The 22,131-nt window shown below is 37.5% G+C and overlaps 1 protein-coding gene across 12 annotated transcripts in view; it reads left to right on the top strand.

Annotated features, from left to right (window-relative positions):
* CHD9 (chromodomain helicase DNA binding protein 9) overlaps positions 1-22,131 on the top strand; it is a 169,597-nt gene that overhangs the window by 126,484 nt on the left and 20,982 nt on the right. For all 12 annotated transcript variants that reach the window (XM_066349159.1, XM_066349160.1, XM_066349166.1 and 9 more), the window contains 13 exons: positions 1,822-2,017; positions 3,506-3,673; positions 4,315-4,494; positions 6,561-6,671; positions 7,983-8,179; positions 8,640-8,839; positions 13,260-13,419; positions 13,846-13,935; positions 15,249-15,352; positions 15,830-15,947; positions 17,320-17,377; positions 18,491-18,533; positions 20,173-20,392. In XM_066349159.1, coding sequence (XP_066205256.1) covers positions 1,822-2,017; positions 3,506-3,673; positions 4,315-4,494; positions 6,561-6,671; positions 7,983-8,179; positions 8,640-8,839; positions 13,260-13,419; positions 13,846-13,935; positions 15,249-15,352; positions 15,830-15,947; positions 17,320-17,377; positions 18,491-18,533; positions 20,173-20,392 — 1,845 coding nt within the window. The remainder of the gene's footprint in view (positions 1-1,821; positions 2,018-3,505; positions 3,674-4,314; positions 4,495-6,560; positions 6,672-7,982; positions 8,180-8,639; positions 8,840-13,259; positions 13,420-13,845; positions 13,936-15,248; positions 15,353-15,829; positions 15,948-17,319; positions 17,378-18,490; positions 18,534-20,172; positions 20,393-22,131) is intronic.

Here is a 22,131-nt window from a genome sequence, read left to right on the forward strand (position 1 = left end):
CACTGTTGTTATAGCTGGAGCCTGAACTCGCTGCACTTTGACTCCTAACACACATTCTCTGCTATTTGTTCATGCTTGTCTTTTCTGATGTGTTGATGTGGGGTTTTATTTTGGGGTGCATGGCAGTTAGTCTTAAGTATTGTCTATTTAGTAGGGTATTTATCATCCTTGGTGGTCTAATCAGATATGAACATATTAATATAAAAGGGAATCTGGAGTTGAACGGGTTTCGTCTTGAATAGATAAGTAAAAGTCTGTATTAGTTTATATTATCAGATTATTTGGTTCTTTTTCTTTTTTTGTGTGACAGAGAATGAGAGAGGGACAGTTAAGGACAGACAGACAGGAAGGGAGAGAGATGAGAAGCATTAATTCTTCATTGTGGCATCTTAGTTGTTTATTGATTGCTTTCTCATATGTGCCTTGACTGGGGGGCTCTAGCAGAACGAATGACCCCTTGCTCAAGCCAGTGACCTTTGAGCTCAAGCCAGTGACTACGGGGTCATGTTTATGATCCCACGCTCAAGCCAGTGACCCCATGCTCAAGCCAGATGAGCCCGCACTCAAGCTGGTGACCAAGGGGTTTTGAACCTGGGACCTCTGCATCCCAGTCTGATGCTCTATCCACTGCGCCACCACTGGTCAGGCTATTTAGTTCATTTTTTACTTTTTATTTTTATTTTTAATGCCATTTTGAGTGTCATTCTACTTTTTTAGTCTCATTTGAAATTATTTTCAATTTTATACCATATAAGTAGAAAGGTAAATTGTAGTATTCCTTAAAATAGCCATCTTACATTTTCTTGATCTCTTCTGACAAGGAAATTTATTAGGTAAATTTCATGCAAAACCTCAAATGTTTTTCATGTCAAAGGCAGCATTATAAGAAGTCATGTTCCCGTTGCCCAGGTGCTGCAGACCACAGAGGAGCTGCTGCTGAGACTTGGATAGAACTTTCTCAAACCAGAAGAGGTGTAGAAAATGTGACATGTGTTTTTCTTCTAGTTCCTAAATTTTTATGTATTTCATTTTTATCGCTGTCTAGCTGTTTCTGAGTTTTATGTTAAATGAGGACAGTTAAGGGAAGTTAAAAGTTAATTGCTTGATGGTAATGCCTCGAAGGAAATTGCGTTCTCGTTTGCGCTCGCTAGATTGATAGTTGAGAGACTAACATGACTGACTCAGAGAAATGGAAATGTTGGTAGGCTTCTTGTATGAAATTTTATGAAAGCCTTTACTTCTTGTACAGAAAACTCATTTATTATACTGAGATCAGCTTGAGACTTGTTTGGAGTTTCCAGCAGGGGCGCGCAGCTACTCGTCTACCCTTGACCGAAGAACGGTCTCCTCTATCGGGGAAGGTCGTCCTCTTCGACCGAGCGCACAGCATCAGGAGGGATGCACATGGAGCAGTGAGGGAGGAAGGGGACACCCGCCTAGCCAGCCAGATCAGCCAAATAAACCCTGGCGATCAATGGGGCGACAGATGTCGCAACCAGATCGCCCTCACATCCGATATACTGAGACCAGCAAAGGAGTTATTATGGACTTTTTTTTTCTATTCTAACTTCTAAAAATGATATTCATTATAGTGGTATTTTACCTATACATCAGGAATGTGGGGATTTTTTATCTTTGTATTACTTTGTATTTTATTCTTAGCACCAATACCAAGAAATGTAAAACCGAAACTTGGGTAGTAATTGCTTTTTAATTTTGTAGTAAACCTAAAGTTACCGGAAAACAGACTTTACAGTTGACAGAATGTGTCTTCATTTTTATTATATCTTCTGTCTAAATATATTGCCTTTTGTTTGATAGATACTTATATGAGAGAATTGATGGAAGAGTCAGAGGTAATCTTCGACAAGCGGCTATAGATCGATTTAGTAAGCCTGATTCAGATCGATTTGTTTTCCTGCTGTGTACCCGAGCTGGTGGGTTGGGCATCAACTTAACTGCTGCTGATACATGTATAATTTTTGATTCTGATTGGAATCCTCAGAATGACCTTCAGGTAAATAAATTCTTCAGCTAAGAGAATTAAGTTTATTTTTAAAAAATGTATAACTTTTTGATTATGCACCTCATATATTTATCTGGACAAGCTAACATGTGTTTCCCTAAGTAATATCTATGACAAATAAAATAGATGAATTATACCAATTTAATGACAATATAATATACATCTTACTAACTTCTTAAAAGGTTTATCTATTTGAGTACAGTATTAAATTGTTTAAAGTATATACATTTGAGGAGCCTAAGATTTAAAAATAACCTATTTATAATAAATGAAATTTTCAGAATTTTACTTCCTCAAAAAGAAATACTTGCTTAACCTAATATGAGCTTCGCAATCATTGTTTAATTATACTATGCACAGAATTGAGACATAATAGAGTATGTCTTTTATGAAATACTATAGAAAAAGAAGGTATTCATAGAAGTTAAGACTGCATGGATTTGTAGAAATAGGAATATTAATTGAGTGAGCAAAGAATGAAAGTGTGCAGAAGATAAGCTCTCTAGGAAAGATGACAAGATAAACTATGAAGTTCTTTATTGTCCTTGATAGTCAATTATATTGCAATTAATATTATTACTTTAAGTAGATATAACACCAAATATAGTAAATTGTTACGGAAATTATATTTGCCTCGATAAAAATTATGGTTTTAACCTCTCATTTGTGTAATGATGTGTAATCTAGTTTGAAATATTACTGGTTTATTCAAAATTAATGGATCAAATTGGGAAACAAAACCAATTAGTAAATATTTTAGCTATTGTCATAAATTTTAAGTATAGTAGGAACTTAAGATAAAACATTAAGCTTTATGTAGTTTCTGATTTTTCTGCTTCCAGTTTGTCTACACCAGGTGTCCTCAAACTATGGCCCGCTAGCCGCATACGACCCCCTGAGGCCATTTATCCGCCCCCCCCCCCCGCACTTCCGGAAGGGGCACCTCTTTCATTGGTGGTCAGTGAGAGGAGCACTGTATGTGGCGGCCCTCCAACGGTCTGAGGGACAGTGAACTGGACCCCTGTGTAAAAAGTTTGGGGACCCCTTGTCTAAACATTAGATAATTAGTCCTCTCTGTTTAAATAAAATTTACGTCTCTAGAGTTATTCACTTTAGGTTTCGTCCCCCCTTAATTACCCAGGTTAACTAAAATATATTGAAAAGTTAATTGGTAATGTAGGTTTAAAGGTTGAGTTGTCAACAGTTAAAATAATCTCTTCACAGAGTTGACTTTCCTGTCTAAAATTATATTGATGACACTCTTGGAAAAAGAGATTTGATGATTTATATTCTCTGAAATATAAGATTGAATTTTAATGTGTAGATCATTATGGAATTATTTACTTTAGTAAGCTCTACCCTCATTATTAGAAAATGGTTATTTCCATCAAGACATTTTACTATTAAATGCCTTTTATGTGATGTTTTTTGTGCTTTTTGTGAAATAGATGGAATCTGTGACTTTTCATTTTTTTATAGGCCCAAGCTCGTTGTCACAGAATCGGTCAGAATAAAGCAGTGAAGGTCTACCGCCTGGTGACTCGTAACTCCTACGAGAGAGAGATGTTTGACCGCGCCAGCCTGAAACTGGGCCTGGACAAGGCTGTGCTACAGAGCATGAGCGGCAGAGAGGGCAGTGTGGGCGGTGTGCGTATAGTTTCTTCCTCCCCTGCAGTGCTACTTTACATTTCCTTTTACCCTCGGGTTGGGTGCTATTTAATTATTATCCATGCTGAACGCTGAGTAGAGGATTTTATATACGGGGGTATTTCAGAACAACATGACATTTAATATAAATACTTTTGATCTTGGTCTCTTTGTATAGCTCCAGTGTTTGTGAATTCTAAGAATGTGTTTTCAAGATAGAAATTTTTTTCTCTGCATTTTTTTATACACTCTTTTTCAAAATTGATTTTAGTGTCAAACTACTGCATTGGCTTTGTCTTATAATCAATAATTTCTTTTATTTTGTTATTTCCTCCTTTGAAATTTTCTTATATCTTGTGCTTGAACCAACCAGAGAATCCTGGCACTAAAAAGAATCTTGATGATTACCTACCCCATAGGCTTTGTTTTAAATTAAGACATTTTAGGCAAATGGCAAACCACAGTTTAAACATAGTAAAGAATAATCAACAACTTCAATGCAGTCTTTCAGAGCATTCTCTCTTATGTACACCCCAAACCCCAAATTTAAATATGACCTCTGTGTTTGACATTCTTTAGGGATACTTTCTCGTTTTAGGAACCTATACAAATTTTTTTTACCAAAATTACTTTCTCTTTAGATTCAACAGCTTTCCAAAAAGGAAATAGAAGATCTTCTTCGAAGAGGTGCTTATGGTGCTATTATGGAAGAAGAAGATGAAGGCTCAAAATTCTGTGAAGAGGATATTGATCAGATTTTATTACGCCGTACAAAAACTATTACAATTGAGTCAGAAGGACGTGGGTCAACATTTGCTAAGGTAACAGTGAGTGCTGTTTTATGCATATGACAGTAAAATTCACTAATAAAAAATTTAAGTTTCTCTTACTCTACTGATTATTTGCAGAGCACCTTACCTAAAATTTAAGTGAATTGAATCATCTCAAAAGAAATAGATAATATATTTTTCTTCACTTTTTCTGTATTTTTATATCAAATGTCATATATATTCATCTGATCCTAGTGAACTGGAATAAGTATATAAAAGTAAGAAAGGATTTGTAATTTTATTTAAATATTTAAATACAATTTGGGGAGGGTAGAACAAAATTTATGTCTTGAAAGGAAGTGTTAATAACTATCACTCTCTACCCTACTTGGGAAAATTATTTAATTTTTAAACATTGATTTTAGCAAGAGAGGCAGGGAGAGAGAGGTAGAGAGACAGGAACATTGATCTGTTCGGTATGTGCCATGACCAGAGAGTGAACCTGCGACCTCTGGGCTTTGGGACGATCCTCTAACCAACTGAGCTGGCAAACATAATTGAAAATTTTGCTAATTGCCCTTACATTCCTCTCTCTTGCTTCTTTATTTCCTTTCCTTTTTTTTTGTCAACATAGTAAGCATATCTTGCATTTATCTGAAGGATTTTATTGACATATTACTGTGTCTGACCTGCACTGATTCATACAGGTTATTCCTGTCACTCCCTTGTGACATTTACTTGCTTCTCCATCTTCTCTCTGCTTTCCACCCAGAAATCTTTTATTTTTTAAATCGCTGTAGAGAGCACTGTTTGTCAGGTAGTACAGCTGTTACACCAAAAAGAATGAGATCAGTCTTCAAATGGAAAAAAAAAACAGATGTTTTTGGAATTTATTCAGCAAACTAATGAAATCTTGTATCAGGAACTTATTTGCTAGAAATACTAAAAGGAAAGGATTCTAGTTGCTAAAAAAAAAGATAGAGGAGTAAATGATTAATTCTGTATAAAAAGGGAGAGCAGAGACTCAGGAAAGCCTTTCTAGAGAAAATAACATTGGAGCTAATTCTTGAAGGAAGTGTAGATGTCATTGTGTTTCAGAAACAGAGAAGGTCGTGTAAATGAATCATTTGTTGCTAAACTGCAAGGATGATTTCAAGGATTATGGTATAGGCATGCATAGATACGGGCAGGGGATGAGGTGAATGGAGGTGAAAATGAAGGGGTTAGAGAGATTGGACTCAAATTGTGAAGGGTTCAGGAAAATACCATTTTGAGAAATTTTTACTAGATCATAAAGCTGTTAAAAAGCTTTTAAATCCCTTTAAGCAGCAAATAGACATAACAATCTAATTTGGTCATTTAAGCCTCACATCAGAGTGCAGAAGAGGTTTGAAAGGAGAATGACTAAAGGCAGGGAGATCCGATGTGAGGCTACTGTAGGAAATAGAGGGGTGAAGAAGGGGAGTGGAGAACCCCCTGAATCAACAAGGCTTCGTGACCAGTGAGAAACAGAGAGAGGAGACAAAAATGACTTCAGTTTCTGGCTCGAGTAGCTTGGTGGGTCCTGTCATTAAGCAAGAGAGAATACAAGAAAGGGAAACTCACAGATAGAAAATAGGGTATCAGTGCTCTTCGGTCTGTGACATTTACAGGGGTGTGGGTTGCTTTGGATACAGATACAGATTTGGGAGTTAATAGAGAAGTAGTGTCATAGAAACAAAAGGAATCCTGCAGAAGCAAGTGGCTGAGGACTAACACTGGTCAGAACTGGGTGGAGAGACGCTTTTTTCCTGAGAAGTCTTACTTACTTTGGATTCCTGAGCTCTACCCAAGTTTTCAACACACTATCTACAGGTATTTCCTTTTCACATCTGAAATTATCCAAAATCTGTTTCATTTAAACAAAACGTATTAGTTCATAGAAATCACCTGTGTTGCCTCAAGCAACTGCTGGGCTGTTTCAGACCATTGCATTTGAAACGTTGTTTGAATATATGTGCGTGTACTAAATTTCAAATTCCGTTCAGAGGAAATGTGTGGAGATAATGTTTTAAATGTGCTTTGATAGATTTTTTCCTCTTGAAAACATTTTGAAAAACTGCCATTCTGCATTTCAGGCGAGTTTTGTAGCATCTGGAAATCGGACTGATATTTCCTTAGATGATCCCAACTTCTGGCAGAAATGGGCTAAAAAGGCAGAAATAGATATAGATGCCATCAGTGGTAGAGTAAGTATTTCTTTCCATTTAAAAAAATTATTCATTGGGATAATTTGGTAATATTATTATAGTATTCTTAGGTATTAGATTATTACCAAAATAAATTTATCTGCATAAGTAAATTAATGTAGGGTAGTAGAAAGATCACATTTTGAGTCAGATCCTGCTTCAATTTCATACTTATGATTTCTGTTGTGATAGGTTGTAATACAAGGAAAGTTTAATTTTGTGCATTATCTATATTCTTAAAATTACAATGTGTGGGCCTGACCTGTGGTGGCACAGTGGATAAAATGTCGACCTGGAAATGCTGAGGTCACCGGTTCGAAACCCTGGGCTTGCCTGGTCAAGGCACATATGGGAGTTGATGCTTCCAGCTCCTCCCCCCTTCTCTCTCTCTGTCTCTCTCTCTTCTCTCTCTCTGTCTCTCTCTCTCCTCTCTAAAAATTAATAAATAAAATTAAATTAAAAAACGATAAAAAGTTATCTTTAAAATTACAACGTTTTTAAATTTTTAAAACATCTTTAAATCATATGTTCTTTTTATTTTGCTCTCTTCGTTGTCTTGGTGTCAGGTGCCATTAATGATGATTCATTCAATTGTACACAGCTTTTATCATAAAATCATAGAATATTTCATCCTGAATAGCATTTATTTGTGCCCACATTAATCTGACACTAAAGACTATGGATTCCTTATGAGTAACAGCTGTCATATTTATTTCTTCATCTGTAACCCATAACATAGTGCTTAATTTAGAGAAATTTCTCAGTAAAGGTAAAAAGCATGTAAACTTAGGTTGTTTTGAACGAATTAAACTAAATTGAACTTAGTGAGTTTATACACTTACTACCTTTCTGTATAGTAGAGTAACGTTTGGAAAGCACTGAAACGTGTTTCTGGGCCTATTAAATATTTATATCCTTTAATTACTTCAGCATTATTTATGTTAAAAATTTAAAACAACCCATAACCCTGTAAATTATGAATTAGGTGAAGAAAATAATGATTCATAAATTCAGCTTAAAAATACCTTTTATGGTTATTGCAGATGCATAATGCAATAACTTTCATATTATTTACAAAAATTTAAAATCCTATTACTATAATATTATAAAATTATGTGTGTATGGTAATAACGGTTTTAGTGGAATGTAAAAATTTTTAAGTTGATTTGGTAGTTTGGTGAAATTGTTAGTAATTTCTTTGTCTCACTTTCTAGAATTATTTTTTTTATATATTTTGAATGGTGAAAATGTAAGACACTTCATAAGCCAAATAGTCAAAGGACCTTCAAGTAATAGCTGTTAATTTTACAGAACAGCTTGGTTATTGACACTCCAAGAATTAGGAAGCAAACCAGACCCTTTAGTGCCACAAAAGATGAACTGGCTGAATTGTCTGAAGCTGAAAGTGAGGGAGAAGAGAAGCCCAAACTCCGGAGACCTTGTGACCGGTCCAGTGGCTATGGAAGAACCGAGTGCTTCAGAGTAGAGAAAAACCTGCTGGTTTATGGGTAAAATGCTGGGGTTTTAACATTTGCTATTAGCAGTCTGCTGTTTATATCAAGTTACAGAAAACATACACTATATTGTAGTATATTTTTTAACTTGTTAAAATCAAAAATAAGTACTGTACCTTGAATTTATATGTTAAACATATATTTAATAGTAGAATGATGGGATCTTCCTAAGTTTTAAATTATAAAGGTATCACTAAAGTCAAACTTTTTGTTCTCAGATTTGCATAGTTAGTTAATAACAAAATGAATAATGTTATCCATTGAGGGATAATATATACTAGAAATTATTATATCATGGCTCTGCACTTGACTCATGAGGGAAAAACTTTATTGGGTAAATCCTGTTAATGACAAAATGTGTTTTTTGCAGTTTTCATGTCTCTTAATCCACGATCCTATGTTTTTCTTTAGAACCTGCCTTAGTAATAATGTAAATATACCTTTTTTTAACCAGATGGGGCCGATGGAGAGAGATTCTATCTCATGGTCGTTTTAAAAGACAGCTAAATGAGCACGATGTAGAAATAATCTGCCGAGCCCTCTTAGCATATTGCCTTATTCACTACCGAGGGGATGAGAAGATCAAGGGCTTCATATGGGATCTCATTACTCCCACTGAGGACGGGCAAACCCGAGAGCTGCAGAACCACCTCGGTGAGGACATTCTCTCGTGTCTCCTTTAATTTACTGTTATTTATACAATTAGAACTTAATATAGTACCCTATAAAATATTGTAGCATTATAGTGTTAAAGAACCTTTAACCTTTACCCTTAATTCAAGTTCCAACTTAGAAAATACCAATGTTGTCAGTTTTGTTGGGTTTTACATATTGTTGACAAACATGTCTAGGCTTGCAAGCCATTGACCCATCATTATGTCTTAGGGTTCTTCTCATTTGTATTCATGTAGAACTATTATTTTATAAAACTCCTGCTTAGTATTCTAATGTTTGGGTATTCCATAATTTATTTTAAATCCCTTTTAATGTTGGACACTTACAACATCTTCAATGTTAGACAATCAGAAAACTAGGTTCAGTGTAGATTCTTATACATTCCTCCTTGTGCACATAAATCTATCTTTCCTAAAGTGAATGTCAAGAAATAGAATTGTGGAGGCATTGATATATCTTCAGTACCTAAAATGTGATCTGTAGATTAATAGCATCAGCATTTCCTGTGACCTTCTTAGAAATGCAGAATTTTAAGCCTTAGTCTTACTGACTCACAGTGTACATTTTTAAGTTTCTCAGCAATTTGTATGTAAAGTTTGGGAAACATAGATTTACACTTTAAATTTTCATTAATATTTTAATTTGCTGGCAAAAGTGGCTTTACCAATTTAGAGTTTGATCTGAGATATACACAAATATCTTTCTCACCATAGCATTGTTTACAGAATATTCTTTTCTGCACATACTAATATTATAGCATAAAATAATTGGATTTCCTATAAAGATTACTATGCCCTTAAATTTATGTTAACTTTTGTTTTATTTAATCAACAAATACCCATTAAAGTGTCTGGTACACGCTACCTGTCCTTAGTACTAGGAAGGAAACGAAATGGATAAGATCCCTGACCTCATGATCCTTATGTTCTGGCCAGGTAGACAGATACATATAATAAGAAAGTAGGTAAATTAACTAAATAATTACAGATTGTGATAAGTACTGTGGCATGAGTCAACTAAGTGCCAAGTTGGAGAACAACAGAAAGCAACTACTTTAGAATTGGGTGGCCTTTGAAGGCCTGCCTTAATAATGAGTCTTGAAATTATTAATATGAAGCACTGACTTCCAGTAAAGATGAAAGAGTCTCACAAATATAATTTCACTTTTCCTTAAAATTCCACTTATATACATCTATAAAGAGAAAAAAATAAGGCATTAAATTTGATGAATTCTACAGGCAAAAGTCCTAGTTTCTTCAGCAAATAAATAGGGGTTGAAATCTATAAGTAATCTATAAACTAGTAGTTCTCAACCATACATAGTTTTGTGCCTGAATCCCATCCCTACCCCAGTTGTCGCAACTTTGAGCATGTTACCAGCCTGTAGTGGGTAGAAGCCGAGAGGCAGCCCCCACACTGAAGAGTTATATAGCTCACAGTACAAACGTACCTGACTCCCTCTTAACGATGGATTGACTTATGGTTTTCAGACTTTATGATGGTGCAAATGTGATACACGTTCAGTAGAAGGCATACTGGGAATTTTGGATTTTGATCTTTTCCCAGGCTAGTGATATGCGGTACGATACTCTCATAATCCTGGACAGTGGCAGGGCCCACGGCTCCCAGTCAGCTCCGTGATCACAGGGGTTAACAGCCACTATTCTTCTCTAGTGCTTTCATTCTGTTAGATGATTTTGCCCAACTGGAAGCTATAGTAAGTGTTCTGAGCCAAGGCAGGGCCAGCCTGAATTATCGTGTTCCGTAGGTTAGGTGTATTACATGCATTTTTTACTTACATTTTCAGCTTGGGTTTTTCAGTACATAACTCCATAATAATTTCAGGAGCATATGGAGTGCTGAGTTGGAAAAGCCCTGATATGTATGACTTAAAAGAGATTTAAGGATCCTTACCAAGTTGTAATGTGTGGTCCAGATTAGGATTCTGTTTAAAACAAACCACCCAGCTTGACCACTGGATAGAGCGTTGGAGTAGGATGCAGAGGACCCAGTTTTGAAACCCAGGTCACTGGCTTGAGCATGGGCTCACCAGCTTGAATGCGGGGTCACTGGCTTGAGCCCAAAGGTCACTCGCTCTGCTATAGCCCCCTAGTCAAGCACATATGAGAAAGCAATCAATTTACAGCTAAGGTGCCACAGAAGAATTGATGCTTCTCATCTCTCTCCCTTTCTGCCTGTCTGTCCCTATCTGTCCCTTTCTCTCTCTCTGTCTCTATCACAAAAAACAAACAAACACACAAAAAAACACCCAGGGGAAATTTTAAAACTATATTTATTGAGTAATTATAAATTTCATACTAAATATTAAGGAAGTATTATGGCATTTCTTAGGGCTGACAATGGCATTGTAGTTGTTTTTTGCTTTTTTTCCCCAGAGGTCTTATCTTTTATATATGACACAGTGAAACAGACATTTATTAATAAAATGATTAATATCTTAGATTTACTTAAAAATAATTTGGGAGGTTAGAGAGTGAACAGGGTATGGTTGAAGCAACATTGACACTGAGTTGATCATTATTGAAGTGGATGATGAGACATGGTGGCTCATCCTCTTATTCCAGCCATTTTGTTTATGTTTAATTCCATAAGTAAAAATAAATAGGTATCAGCCTTCAAAAGCGGAGATAAAGGGAAAGGAAATAGCAACAACATTTTGGAACCTAGAAGCAAATAGATTCATGGTAACTGACTTAATCAACCAGAGAGAGCTGATTCTTCGGGCAGCAGCAGAAAAAGGCCCCAGGGCACTCATGTGCCGCACGGATAATCCGGAAGGTTCAGGAGTTCGTGGCATCGGGAACCTTGGAGAGGAAGTGGTAAAGGAAAAGAGCTTTGATTACAAGTGTTTAAAAGAGGGCTAGATCCCTGCCTGCTCTCTTCACAAAGAGTAGAAAGAAAGCCAAGAGAAGAAGACAACTTTTTAAAACTATCATTACTATCTTCAAAGATATTTCAAATATATTTTGATTTTGAAAGAAAGATAAGGTGTTATAGAAACATTCAAAGCACAAACAGATCCATTTTATTGTTTTTATGTTTGATTTTTTGTTTTTGTTTTTTATTTTAAACAGACCTTTTAAATTGTAAGTTACATTGTAAGTAGCAGAAATGAAACAGTAAATATATAGGATTAACTGATGTATTTGAGATAATTTTGTTAGGGAAAAGTTTAAAAATACAGAAGAACATCTGGTTTTATTAGGAAAACATAAGTATGTATATTTTTGGATATGCACTGTTTAGTTTCCAAACCAACAAAGGTGAAGAGGACTGGAATGCAAAACAGTGTTAACATAGAGCAAAATACAATTTAAGGTGGAGGGCACCGATTGGTATTAAAAAAGACACTACATCATAAAAAAGACCAATCCATAAAAGAAGTACGAACTTGCATGTACCAAACAAAATAGTCTCAAAATATAAAGGCAAAATCCGTCATTATTTTCAGCAGCAAGGAAAAGATACATGAGGTAAGAACTGAAAGGAAGAATCCAAATAGCTTCAGTTGTAAATGAAAAATTGTAAGTGAAACAACAATTCAAGCGTCATTGAAAGTTAGTAGGAAGTGTATAGTTATACTGTAGATTTCTACACAGCAGTTAAAATGGATGAATTAAAGTCTCATGAATCACCAAGTATAAATCTCAAAAAAAAGAGTAGTCGGTAATCTGCAGAATTATGTGTATAATATAATGTCTCAAAAGCTAAATACTAATTATGTCTCCTATTTATACATATGAGTATGAATATGCATGTAATGCAGAGACTAATTCAGGTTAGTGATTCTCTCTGGGGAGGAAGGAGTGAAGTGGACTTCAAATATGTATTATTTCCTTCCATAAAACAGGCCAAATATAGGGTATGTTACCAATACAGTGGCCGTCCTTTACTGTGTTTTTGAAATCTTTCACAACAAAAATGTCAGTGAAATAAAATGAACTTCGCTCTCTTAAACAGGAACCCACAAATGGCTAAACCTAAGCCAAACTATTAGTAAAATCAGTTCTGAAAATTAAGGCCAAAACTTAACTATTTTGTAATTTGGGAAACAAAAGTAAAGCAGAGGAAAAGATTTGATCTTAAGGTTTTTACATCTGAAACAATCATGTGCTTTCGAACAAAAAGGAAATGAGAATCATTCATTTGATACAGAGGGATTAGAGGGCAAGGTTGTCTTAGTATGTGTGTGAAGTAATCATGTTGACCATCATCTTGTGATTGAATCAGTACCAGTATCATCGGTATTTAAAGATCTCTGTATAGCCTGTCGATAGCCACGAGTCTCTAGAAATTTCTTACATGAAACAGAATCTTTCAAATTGCAGATCTTTATACAAATTATCCCTGATTTCACATGTCCTCCTCATTTTCACAGGCCTGTCAGCCCCTGTACCCAGGGGCCGGAAGGGGAAGAAAGTAAAGACCCAAACAAGCTCATTTGACATACAGAAAGCAGAGTGGCTTCGAAAATATAATCCTGAGCAGCTACTTCAAGATGAAGGCTACAAAAAACACATAAAACACCACTGTAATAAGTAGGTAGTGGGGTGTTTTTTAACACAGCTCATTAAAAGTTTATTTTTTCTGAATTTATTAATAACCTTAAAGCATGCTGATCTCGAATACAAAGACACTGCGGTCTAGGACCAGTCTTATTAGTCTTACTCTTCTGGGGTATACTTAACGCAAATCATGCTACCTCCTGTCACTGTCTGCATCAACAGAGAGAGAGAGCTGGCCTCCAAGTGATCGCATTGTACCTTACCTGGATATTAAGTAGTGGTGATTGTGAAGATTTTGGAGAAACCTGTTTTATATATATAGTAGTAATGAGATCTGTTTAATCAGAAGTATTATAAAAATTCCACATCCAAATTCTTTTCTAATTGAAACCCCATGGATGGATTTGCTTTAATGGTTAATATCTTGGTGTCTTCTGACTTCTTTGCCCTCATCTTTAGGGTTTTGCTTCGTGTAAGAATGCTCTATTATCTGAAGCAAGAAGTCATTGGAAGTGAGTGTCAGAAAGTATTTGATGGAGTTGACGCAAGGTAAAGAACTTGTTTGTGTTTCTCAGTAACACGATCAGACAGAAAGCTGTAGAGCTGGCCTGACCAGGTGGTGGTGCAGTGGATAGAGCGTCGGACTGGGATGCGGAAGACCCAGGTTCGAGACCCCGAGGTCGCCAGCTTGAGCGCGGGTTCATCTGGTTTGAGCAAAAGTTCACCAGCTTGAGCCCAAGGTCGCTGGCTTGAGCAAGAGGTTTCTTGGTCTGCTGAAGGCTCACAGTCAAGGCACATATGAGAAAGCAATCAATGAACAACTAAGGTGTTGCAACGGGCAACGAAAAACTAATGATTGATGCTTCTCATCTCTCCGTTCCTGTCTGTCTGTCCCTGTCTATCCCTCTTTCTGATTCTCTCTCTGTCTCTGTAAAAAAAAAAAGAAAAGAAAAAGAAAACTGTAAAGCTGTCTAAGTGGCTCTGTCAGCCAGTGAAATTCAAAAGAAGAAAAATCCGCCAAACTTAGAGAATGAACCCTTACCAATTTGTTACCTTCTATGAGTCTCATCTTTGCCTTTGTAACTAAAAGTTTAACATAGTAGCAATAAAAACTACAGCAGTGTAGCCTGACCTGTGGTGGCGCAGTGGATAAAGCGTTAACCTCGAATGCTGAGGTCGCTGGTTCGAAACCTGCACTTATCTGGTCAAGGCACATATGGGAGTTGATGCTTCCTGCTCCTCCCCCCTTTCTCTCTCTCTCTTTCTCTCTCTCCTTTCTAAAATGAATAAATTAAAAAAAAAAGAAAGAAAAGAAAAGGAAAAACTACAGTAGTGTAGTGGCTTCCTGCCCCCAAATCTGGAACGGAACCTGTCTGAACTAATTCTTCTCTCTGGTTGCAGTGGAAGAAGGTCAGATTGGCTGACCTGTATGTCCACATGTGATCCATCCACCGCCCTGGCCTCTCGGTCCCTCCCCCTGTATCTCCAGCCCTTGCTCCCCCACCACTGCCACACACGTGCACGGAGTGCGCTTCACCTTGCCAGCCTCCATAACAGCATTACTTCTGGAAGCTCGACCGTTGTTTCCTTCCTCCCAGCGTGCTTGACTCAGGCTCTTCCCTGCTTTGTTAACTTCACCTCAGTGTCTTCCAGCTTATCCCTTACTCTTTGTCTGTCCCCACTTTCACGCCCCTCTCCTTGCTACTCAGCCTGTCCTCTGTTGTCCCACAGTCTGGCCCTAAGATCTGAGCCTATTTAAAAACAAACAAAAAACTGTAATCCTTTCCAAGCTAGGCAAAATTCTGCCTCCTCTTTGACTTGTTTATGATCACTCATGATGCCATGTTGTCATTTTTTTTAAGTGACATTGATGTTTGGGTCCCAGAACCAGACCACTCTGAAGTTCCTGCTGATTGGTGGGATTTTGATGCTGATAAGTCTCTCCTTATTGGAGTGTTTAAACATGGTAAGGAAAAGTAAAGTCGGTGGACTCTTTTTCTGTGTATAGGGTTATTCAACTAGTTCTGTTCGTTGATTTCCATTCACATTCATATATTTCCATAACGTATGTTATTATATATTATATAAACCCTACACTACCAAACTTGTCTATCAGTCACTACATTTCCTCTTGAAAAGACTGCCCCTCTCGGACGTAAGTCTCACACAACTTCACTTCTCAGGAAGAGTTCTTGTGTGGGGTGTTTGATCAACCTATTTCATTTTAACAGATAAATTTAATCTAAATTTTCAAATATTTATTTCATCAGGTCATACATGTGAATATAATATTTGTGATCATTTCTAGAAGATGTATAATTTTCATATACAGTCCCTTGAGCCCAGGACCGTCACTCATCCATCACAGGTGAGGGGTGATTGTATTTATACTTATACATCTTTCTTTTATCCTTTTTGCTTTGGTCGCTGGTGATCACTCCAGGTTATGAGAAATACAACACTATCCGAGCGGACCCTGCGCTGTGCTTCTTGGAGAGGGTGGGGAAGCCCGATGAGAAGGCGGTGGCTGCAGAGCAGAGGGCGAACGACTACATGGACGGGTACGTGCCCTCGGTCGGGGCCCTCGCGTCGCTGTCCGCATCGGCGCGTTCTGTGTCACAGACATCTCTGGGTGATGGAGGAGGAGCGTAGTTGGAGTTCACAGTCTAGAAGAGCTAATGACGCTCTAATAAGTAGGTGCTTGTCCAACAGCATAGGATCAAGGAAGAGTCTGGACCTGCCCTACAACCTTTCTTTTGATGAGTCCTGTTAATGGAGTGACATTGACAAATCAGGGTACATATGTTCAGAGAAAACATCTCTAGGGTATTTTGACATTTGATTATGCTGCATTCCCATCACCCAAAGTCCAATTGTCTTCCATCACCTTGTAACTGGTTTTCTTTGTGCCCCTCCCCTCCTCCCCACCCTGTAACCCCCACAATCTTGTCCATGTCTCTGAGTCTCATTTTTATGTCCCACCTATGTATGGAATCATATAGTTCTTAGTTTTTTCTGATTTACTTATTTCGCTCAGTATAATGTTATCAAGGTCCATCCATGTTGTTGTAAATGATCAGATGTCATCATTTCTTATGGCTGAGTAGTATTCCATAGTATATATGTACCAAAGCTTTTTAATCCACTCGTCCACTGATGGACACTTGGGCTGTTTCCAGATCTTCGCTATTGTGAACAATGCTGCCGTAAACATGGGGGTGCGTTTCTTCTTTTCAAACAGAGCTATGGGGTTCTTAGGGTATATTCCTGAAAGTGGTATAGCTGGGTCAAAAGGCAGTTCGATTTTTAATTTCTTGAGGAATCTCCATACTGTTTTCCACAGTGGCTGCACCAGCCTGCATTCCCACCAGCAGTGCAGGAGGGTTCCCTTTTCTCCACATCCTCGCCAGCACTTATTCTGTGTTGTTTTGTTGATGAGCGCCATTCTGACCGGTGTGAGGTGATATCTCATTGTGGTTTTAATTTGCATCTCTCTAAAGATTAGTGATGTTGAGCATTTTTTCATATGACTATTGGCCATCTGTATGTCCTCTTTGGAGAAGTATCTATTCGTATAGTCATGGCCACTAAGGCCATAAAGTTTTAGGGGCATAATTGGGAAGAGAGCTGCAATCGAAGAGAACTATAATGTTGTTCATTATACCAAAAGGAGAAAGTAAGAGACTATGTTAAGGTTAATAATTCCACATTTAAAAGTGAACAGAAGAGTGTGAATAAATTAAAACTAGATTTCTTCTCTTTTGCCATATGGCAGTCTTTATGCTACGGCTTTGTTTTCTGTTGCTGAAGAACAGAGACTTCAGTCTGACTTTTAAGACACACTAATAAGCTCTTCTCAACGGACTCCAGTTGTTCGTCATGTCAAGAGAAATTTAAGTATAATTATTACTGCATTTCTTGGTATTTTAACAGGGATGTGGAAGATCCAGAATACAAGCCTGCTCCTGCTGTCTTTAAAGATGATATAGAGGTATGCTTGGGATTCCATTTTAAATCCTCAGTTTTAGTTATTCTATGGTTTCTTTTTTGTACTTTTTCTTCACATTTTTTTATTACACTTAATTTTGACCCTCAGAAGACTAGCGATGAACTTAGGTTGCAGATGCCATAAAAACAGTCATTCAGTGGCGCAGTGGATAGAGTGTCAGACTGGGATGCGAAGGATACTGGTTCAAAACCCTGAGGTCACTGGCTTGAGTTCAGGCTCATCCAGCTTGAGCGGTGGGTCGCTGGCTTGAGCATGGGATCATAGACAAGAGGTTGAGCCCAAAGGTGGCTGGCTTGAGGCCAAGGTCGCTGGTGTGAGCAAGGGGTCACTCGTTCTGTTGTAGCCCCTGGTCAAGGCACATATGAAAAAGTAATCAATGAACAACTAAGGAGACTAAGGAGCCACAACAAAGAACTAATGCTTCTCATCTCTCCCTGTCTTTTTGTTTCTATCTCTCTCTCTCTCTGTCTCTCTCTCTCTGTGTCACAAAAGAAAAAGAAACACCCTGGTGAAACTATAGATACATCAAACAAAGAGAAGATGTTGAAATCAACCAGAGAAAAAAGAACCACCTACAAAGGGATGATATTTCTAAGCTTAGGCTTTTCTAAAACAATACAAACTAGTAATCATTGGAATAAAATTACCAAAGTTATAAATATGTGAAGTTTATAATAATGTTGAGGTAACCTAATTAAAGATGCTCTGTTGACAGGTAAAATTAGGTGAACAAGCAAACTGTGCAAGATTGAAAAAGAGAAGATTTGAAGGTTTTCTAAAAACCAAATATGACAATGAACAAATTATGTGAGGGTTGATATATAGAACAATAAAAAAAAGTTGTAAATAAAATCTGTGGTATATTTACAGTTAGTGGAAGTGGGGAGGAAAAGAAACTGACTTAAATCTAATCATAGAAAAGGAAATAGTTTTAGTAATGTCTAAATGTCAGACAGTAGAGAAATAGGAAAAGGTGAGAATTAAGAACACTACTATTTTTATTTTTGCTAAATGAATCATTAAAAGTTCTATTATAAAGAAGTTTGATTCTTATATGTATATTACCTTCTGACCATTTCTGTTTTCTTTTAAAAGGATGATGTTTCCTCACCTGGAGATCTTGTTATAGCAGATGGAGGTAAGTTGCTTTTAATTTTTTATTTATTATTGTAAATTAGCAGTCTCATGATACCATGAGATCAAAAACTAATACATTTTCATAATGCCTCAAGTGTATGTGAAATTTTTGTTGAAGACAGTATAATCTTTATTGGACATACTAGGTGATTGGGAGTTTAACAATATTTTTAATGGCAAATCTTTATGCAGTGACTCTGAGTTTTTAGAGAATAGAAGCTAATATTTTTATGGCTTATTAAACTTTTTTTTTTTTTTTTTTTTACAGTCAGAGAGAGGGATAGATAGGGACAGACAGACAGGAACAAAGAGAGATGAGAAGCATCAAACATCATTTGTTTTTTTTGTGACACCTTAGTTCATTGATTGCTTTCTCATATGTGCCTTGACTGTGGGCCTTCAGCAGACCGAGTAACCCCTTGCTCCAGCCAGCGACCTTGGGCCCAAGCTGGTGAGCTTTGCTCAAACCAGATGACCCTGCACTCAAGCTGGTGACCTTGGGGTCTCGAAGTTGGGTCCTCCGCATCCCAATCTGACACTCTATCCACTGCGCCACCACCTGGTCAGGCTATTAAACTTCTATATGAGATTTCATCATTAAAGTGTTAATTCAATCATTCATTCAACTTGTTGTTAGTCCTGTATGTACATTAGGGACCATTCTTATTCATTCGGTTTCTATGAAGCTTTTCTGTACAGGGTCTCCTCCTTTGTGATACAACATGGGAAAACACTGTCACTCACACACACTCCTTACCTCCTGGGAACCAGAGGGAGTCGGGCCTCACCCCTCTGTGGTTCCACTGGGAACGAAGGAGTAGATCTTCTCAGCCTGAATAGTTACTGCTTGATTGTGGTGTATATAAGTATAATATTATGCCCTGGAAATAGACAGATCCTTTATTATATTGGGTATATAACAGCTTAGAAGTTGCAGCATTGTCACATTGAATTTCTAAAAATATAAGTTCCTAATGACTTCTAAAATGTTTTGATTTCAATCGGATTAAGATAAATTTAATACTGAATGGATCAGTTAGAAGAGTTCACAGTATTATTCTTCTCATGGATGTCAGGCATTGGGGCCTCATCAGCCTGTAAGATATATTACACCTGGTGATGCAAGAGTTGTCTTTTCTGTGCAAGTCCACTGCTCTTAAATGGATGACATTGTGGCTCTTTATTCCACTGTGACCTACTTACTTTATTTTGCTCTTAAATTTTGTTGTCATGTTTCCTTGTCCTTTGAATTTAGAGAGAGGAAGGGAGAAGAGGGGGGAAGGCTGAGAGAGAAAGAGAGAGAGAAGCATCAACTCTTGGTTCTACTTAGTTGTACACCCATTGACTGCTTCTCATACATGCCCTGACCGGGGTTCAGACCCGCAGCCTTGGCATCTGGGTCACGCTGTATCCAGTGTGCCACCAGCCAGGGCTGTTGTAATGTTTTTGGAGATGTAGCTGAAACTTCGGTGATGAGAGATTTGGTTTGTTTTAGTTTTTCACATAGTCAGATTGAAAGAAGAAAATTTTAAAATAGGAACATTTTGCTGCTTCTGTAAGCTTCATTACAGTATGTTTAGTTTTGTTTTTAATTTTGTTTCTTAGTTTTTTTCTATTGACGTGAGTTTCTTTACATATAGATGGTCAGCTGATGGAGGGCGATAAGGTTTATTGGCCGACTCAGTCGGCTCTCACCACCCGTTTGAGGCGTCTCATCACTGCGTATCAGCGTACGAACAAGAACAGACAGAGTCAGCAAATCCAGCCTGCTTTCTCAGTGCCTGCCAGTGTAATGCAGCCTCTCTATGAAGAAGCCACGCTTAATCCTAAGGTGGCAGCCAAGATAGAAAGACAGCAAAGGTAAGACAATTAATGGCACGAAATAGTTAATATGTAGTATCTACATATAGTTCATTCTGAATGCTGTTAGGGTGTCATTAATCACTTTGTGAAAAGCATATACTGGTAGAGAAGTTGGTAAAAAAATGCTTTATGCATATATACACGTGTGCATAAGTTTTACAAATATGATAAAACTAATAAAGATCATTGGACTTTGTGATTACTAGCCAGACTTCTCAGTTAATCATTCTTTTGTCATATCCATAGAGTTTGGTATGAAAAAAAATGAAGGTGCAGAGCAAGCTCATCAATTAGCAATGGAACTTTAAAATTACATCAGTTCCATTCTATCTTATTTTACACTGACTTTTATGAAATATTAGAAACTGTGAAAGATAAGTCCACCTATGCTTTATACGTAGGAAGAACCCTTGGAACTACTATGTCAACGGGAAACAAATGGTAGTAGAACTTAAGAACGCTGTTAAGAAAAGAGGCAAGCTTCTCCCATCCTAAAAGCTTGAACTACTTCAAATTGACAGTTTGCAGTAGAAACTAGCAGTGTTCAGCAATAACCTGGCCTCTTTGTTAAACCCGTTCTTTGGATGTTCTTTGGGAGACACGTCTTTGTAATCAGTATTCACTTAGTTTGAAACTTTACTTTTAGCTATTCTAGACATAACCTTCAAATACTACTATCACTGTAAGTGAATTTCTACTACTACCTTTGTAACTGTTTCAGTTATATATCATTGATTGACAACCCACCCCAAAACATGCTGACTTCAAACCTCTTCCGTTTTTTATTTCTCGTATTTCAGTGGATTGACAGGTGGTTCCGCTCCCCATGGTGTTAGCTGGCAGGTCCAGAGTGGCCTGCCCCGTGGCTGGCAGAGGGTGCTGGCTGCTGCTGGGAGCTCAGAACCTGGGAGGAGAGGGAGGCTTCCTAGTGGCAAAAGCAGAAGCTGCAGATTTCCTAAGGCCTAGCCTGAGCAGCCACAAAGTATCACTTCTGCCACTTAACTGTTGGTCAAAAAGAGTCAGGCTTCTCAGTGGGGAGACTGGCAAAGAGTCTTTGGCCATCTTGACTCCATCCCGTTCATTTTCCCTCGGTCTGTGGGACCTGGATTCATCTCCCTAAGATAGTGGTTATATGATGGCGTTCGGTGACTCCTTACTCGACTCTTGAGCCTCAGCTGACGCATCTCTTCAATTTAGGCATCAGTGTGCGGTTCTGATTTTATCCACTGCTGTGCTGTTCTCTCAGCCAGAGTGTCCTCCTCATTCCCGATTCAGCACTTCGCTTATGTTGTCCCTGTCACTGGGGATGATTCCTCTTCCCCACTCTTTAGTCCATACCTAGTCCACCCTTCAGAGTTCACCAGTTCAAACCTTTTCTAATTTTTTAATCAACCAGTTTAGCTGTTTTCTGTACTCTTGTAGCACTTATTTAAATAAGCTACTCATTTGTCACAATAAAATAAGATATTGAAATGGCATTTATCTTTTCCTTTCTCTCTCTGCCCAAGTTGTAAATTGTTTGAAAGTAGGCACTATGACTTTATTATTTTTTGGTGACCTGTGTAATTCAATTCATTCTTTTTTCTTCATTTCTACTTTATCACTCAGGTGCAGGGTTCATGTGGTTTGATTGGTTTCCCAGACTGACAGCCTTTACGTCATCAGTACATTAGTCTTCTTAATGCATGCTGTGATTAAAAAAGAAAAACCGCCTGTTAATGTTTTTCAAAGGACTT

The sequence above is a fragment of the Saccopteryx leptura genome, chromosome 9 (assembly GCF_036850995.1).
Source record: "Saccopteryx leptura isolate mSacLep1 chromosome 9, mSacLep1_pri_phased_curated, whole genome shotgun sequence".
Lineage (NCBI taxonomy): Eukaryota > Metazoa > Chordata > Mammalia > Chiroptera > Emballonuridae > Saccopteryx > Saccopteryx leptura.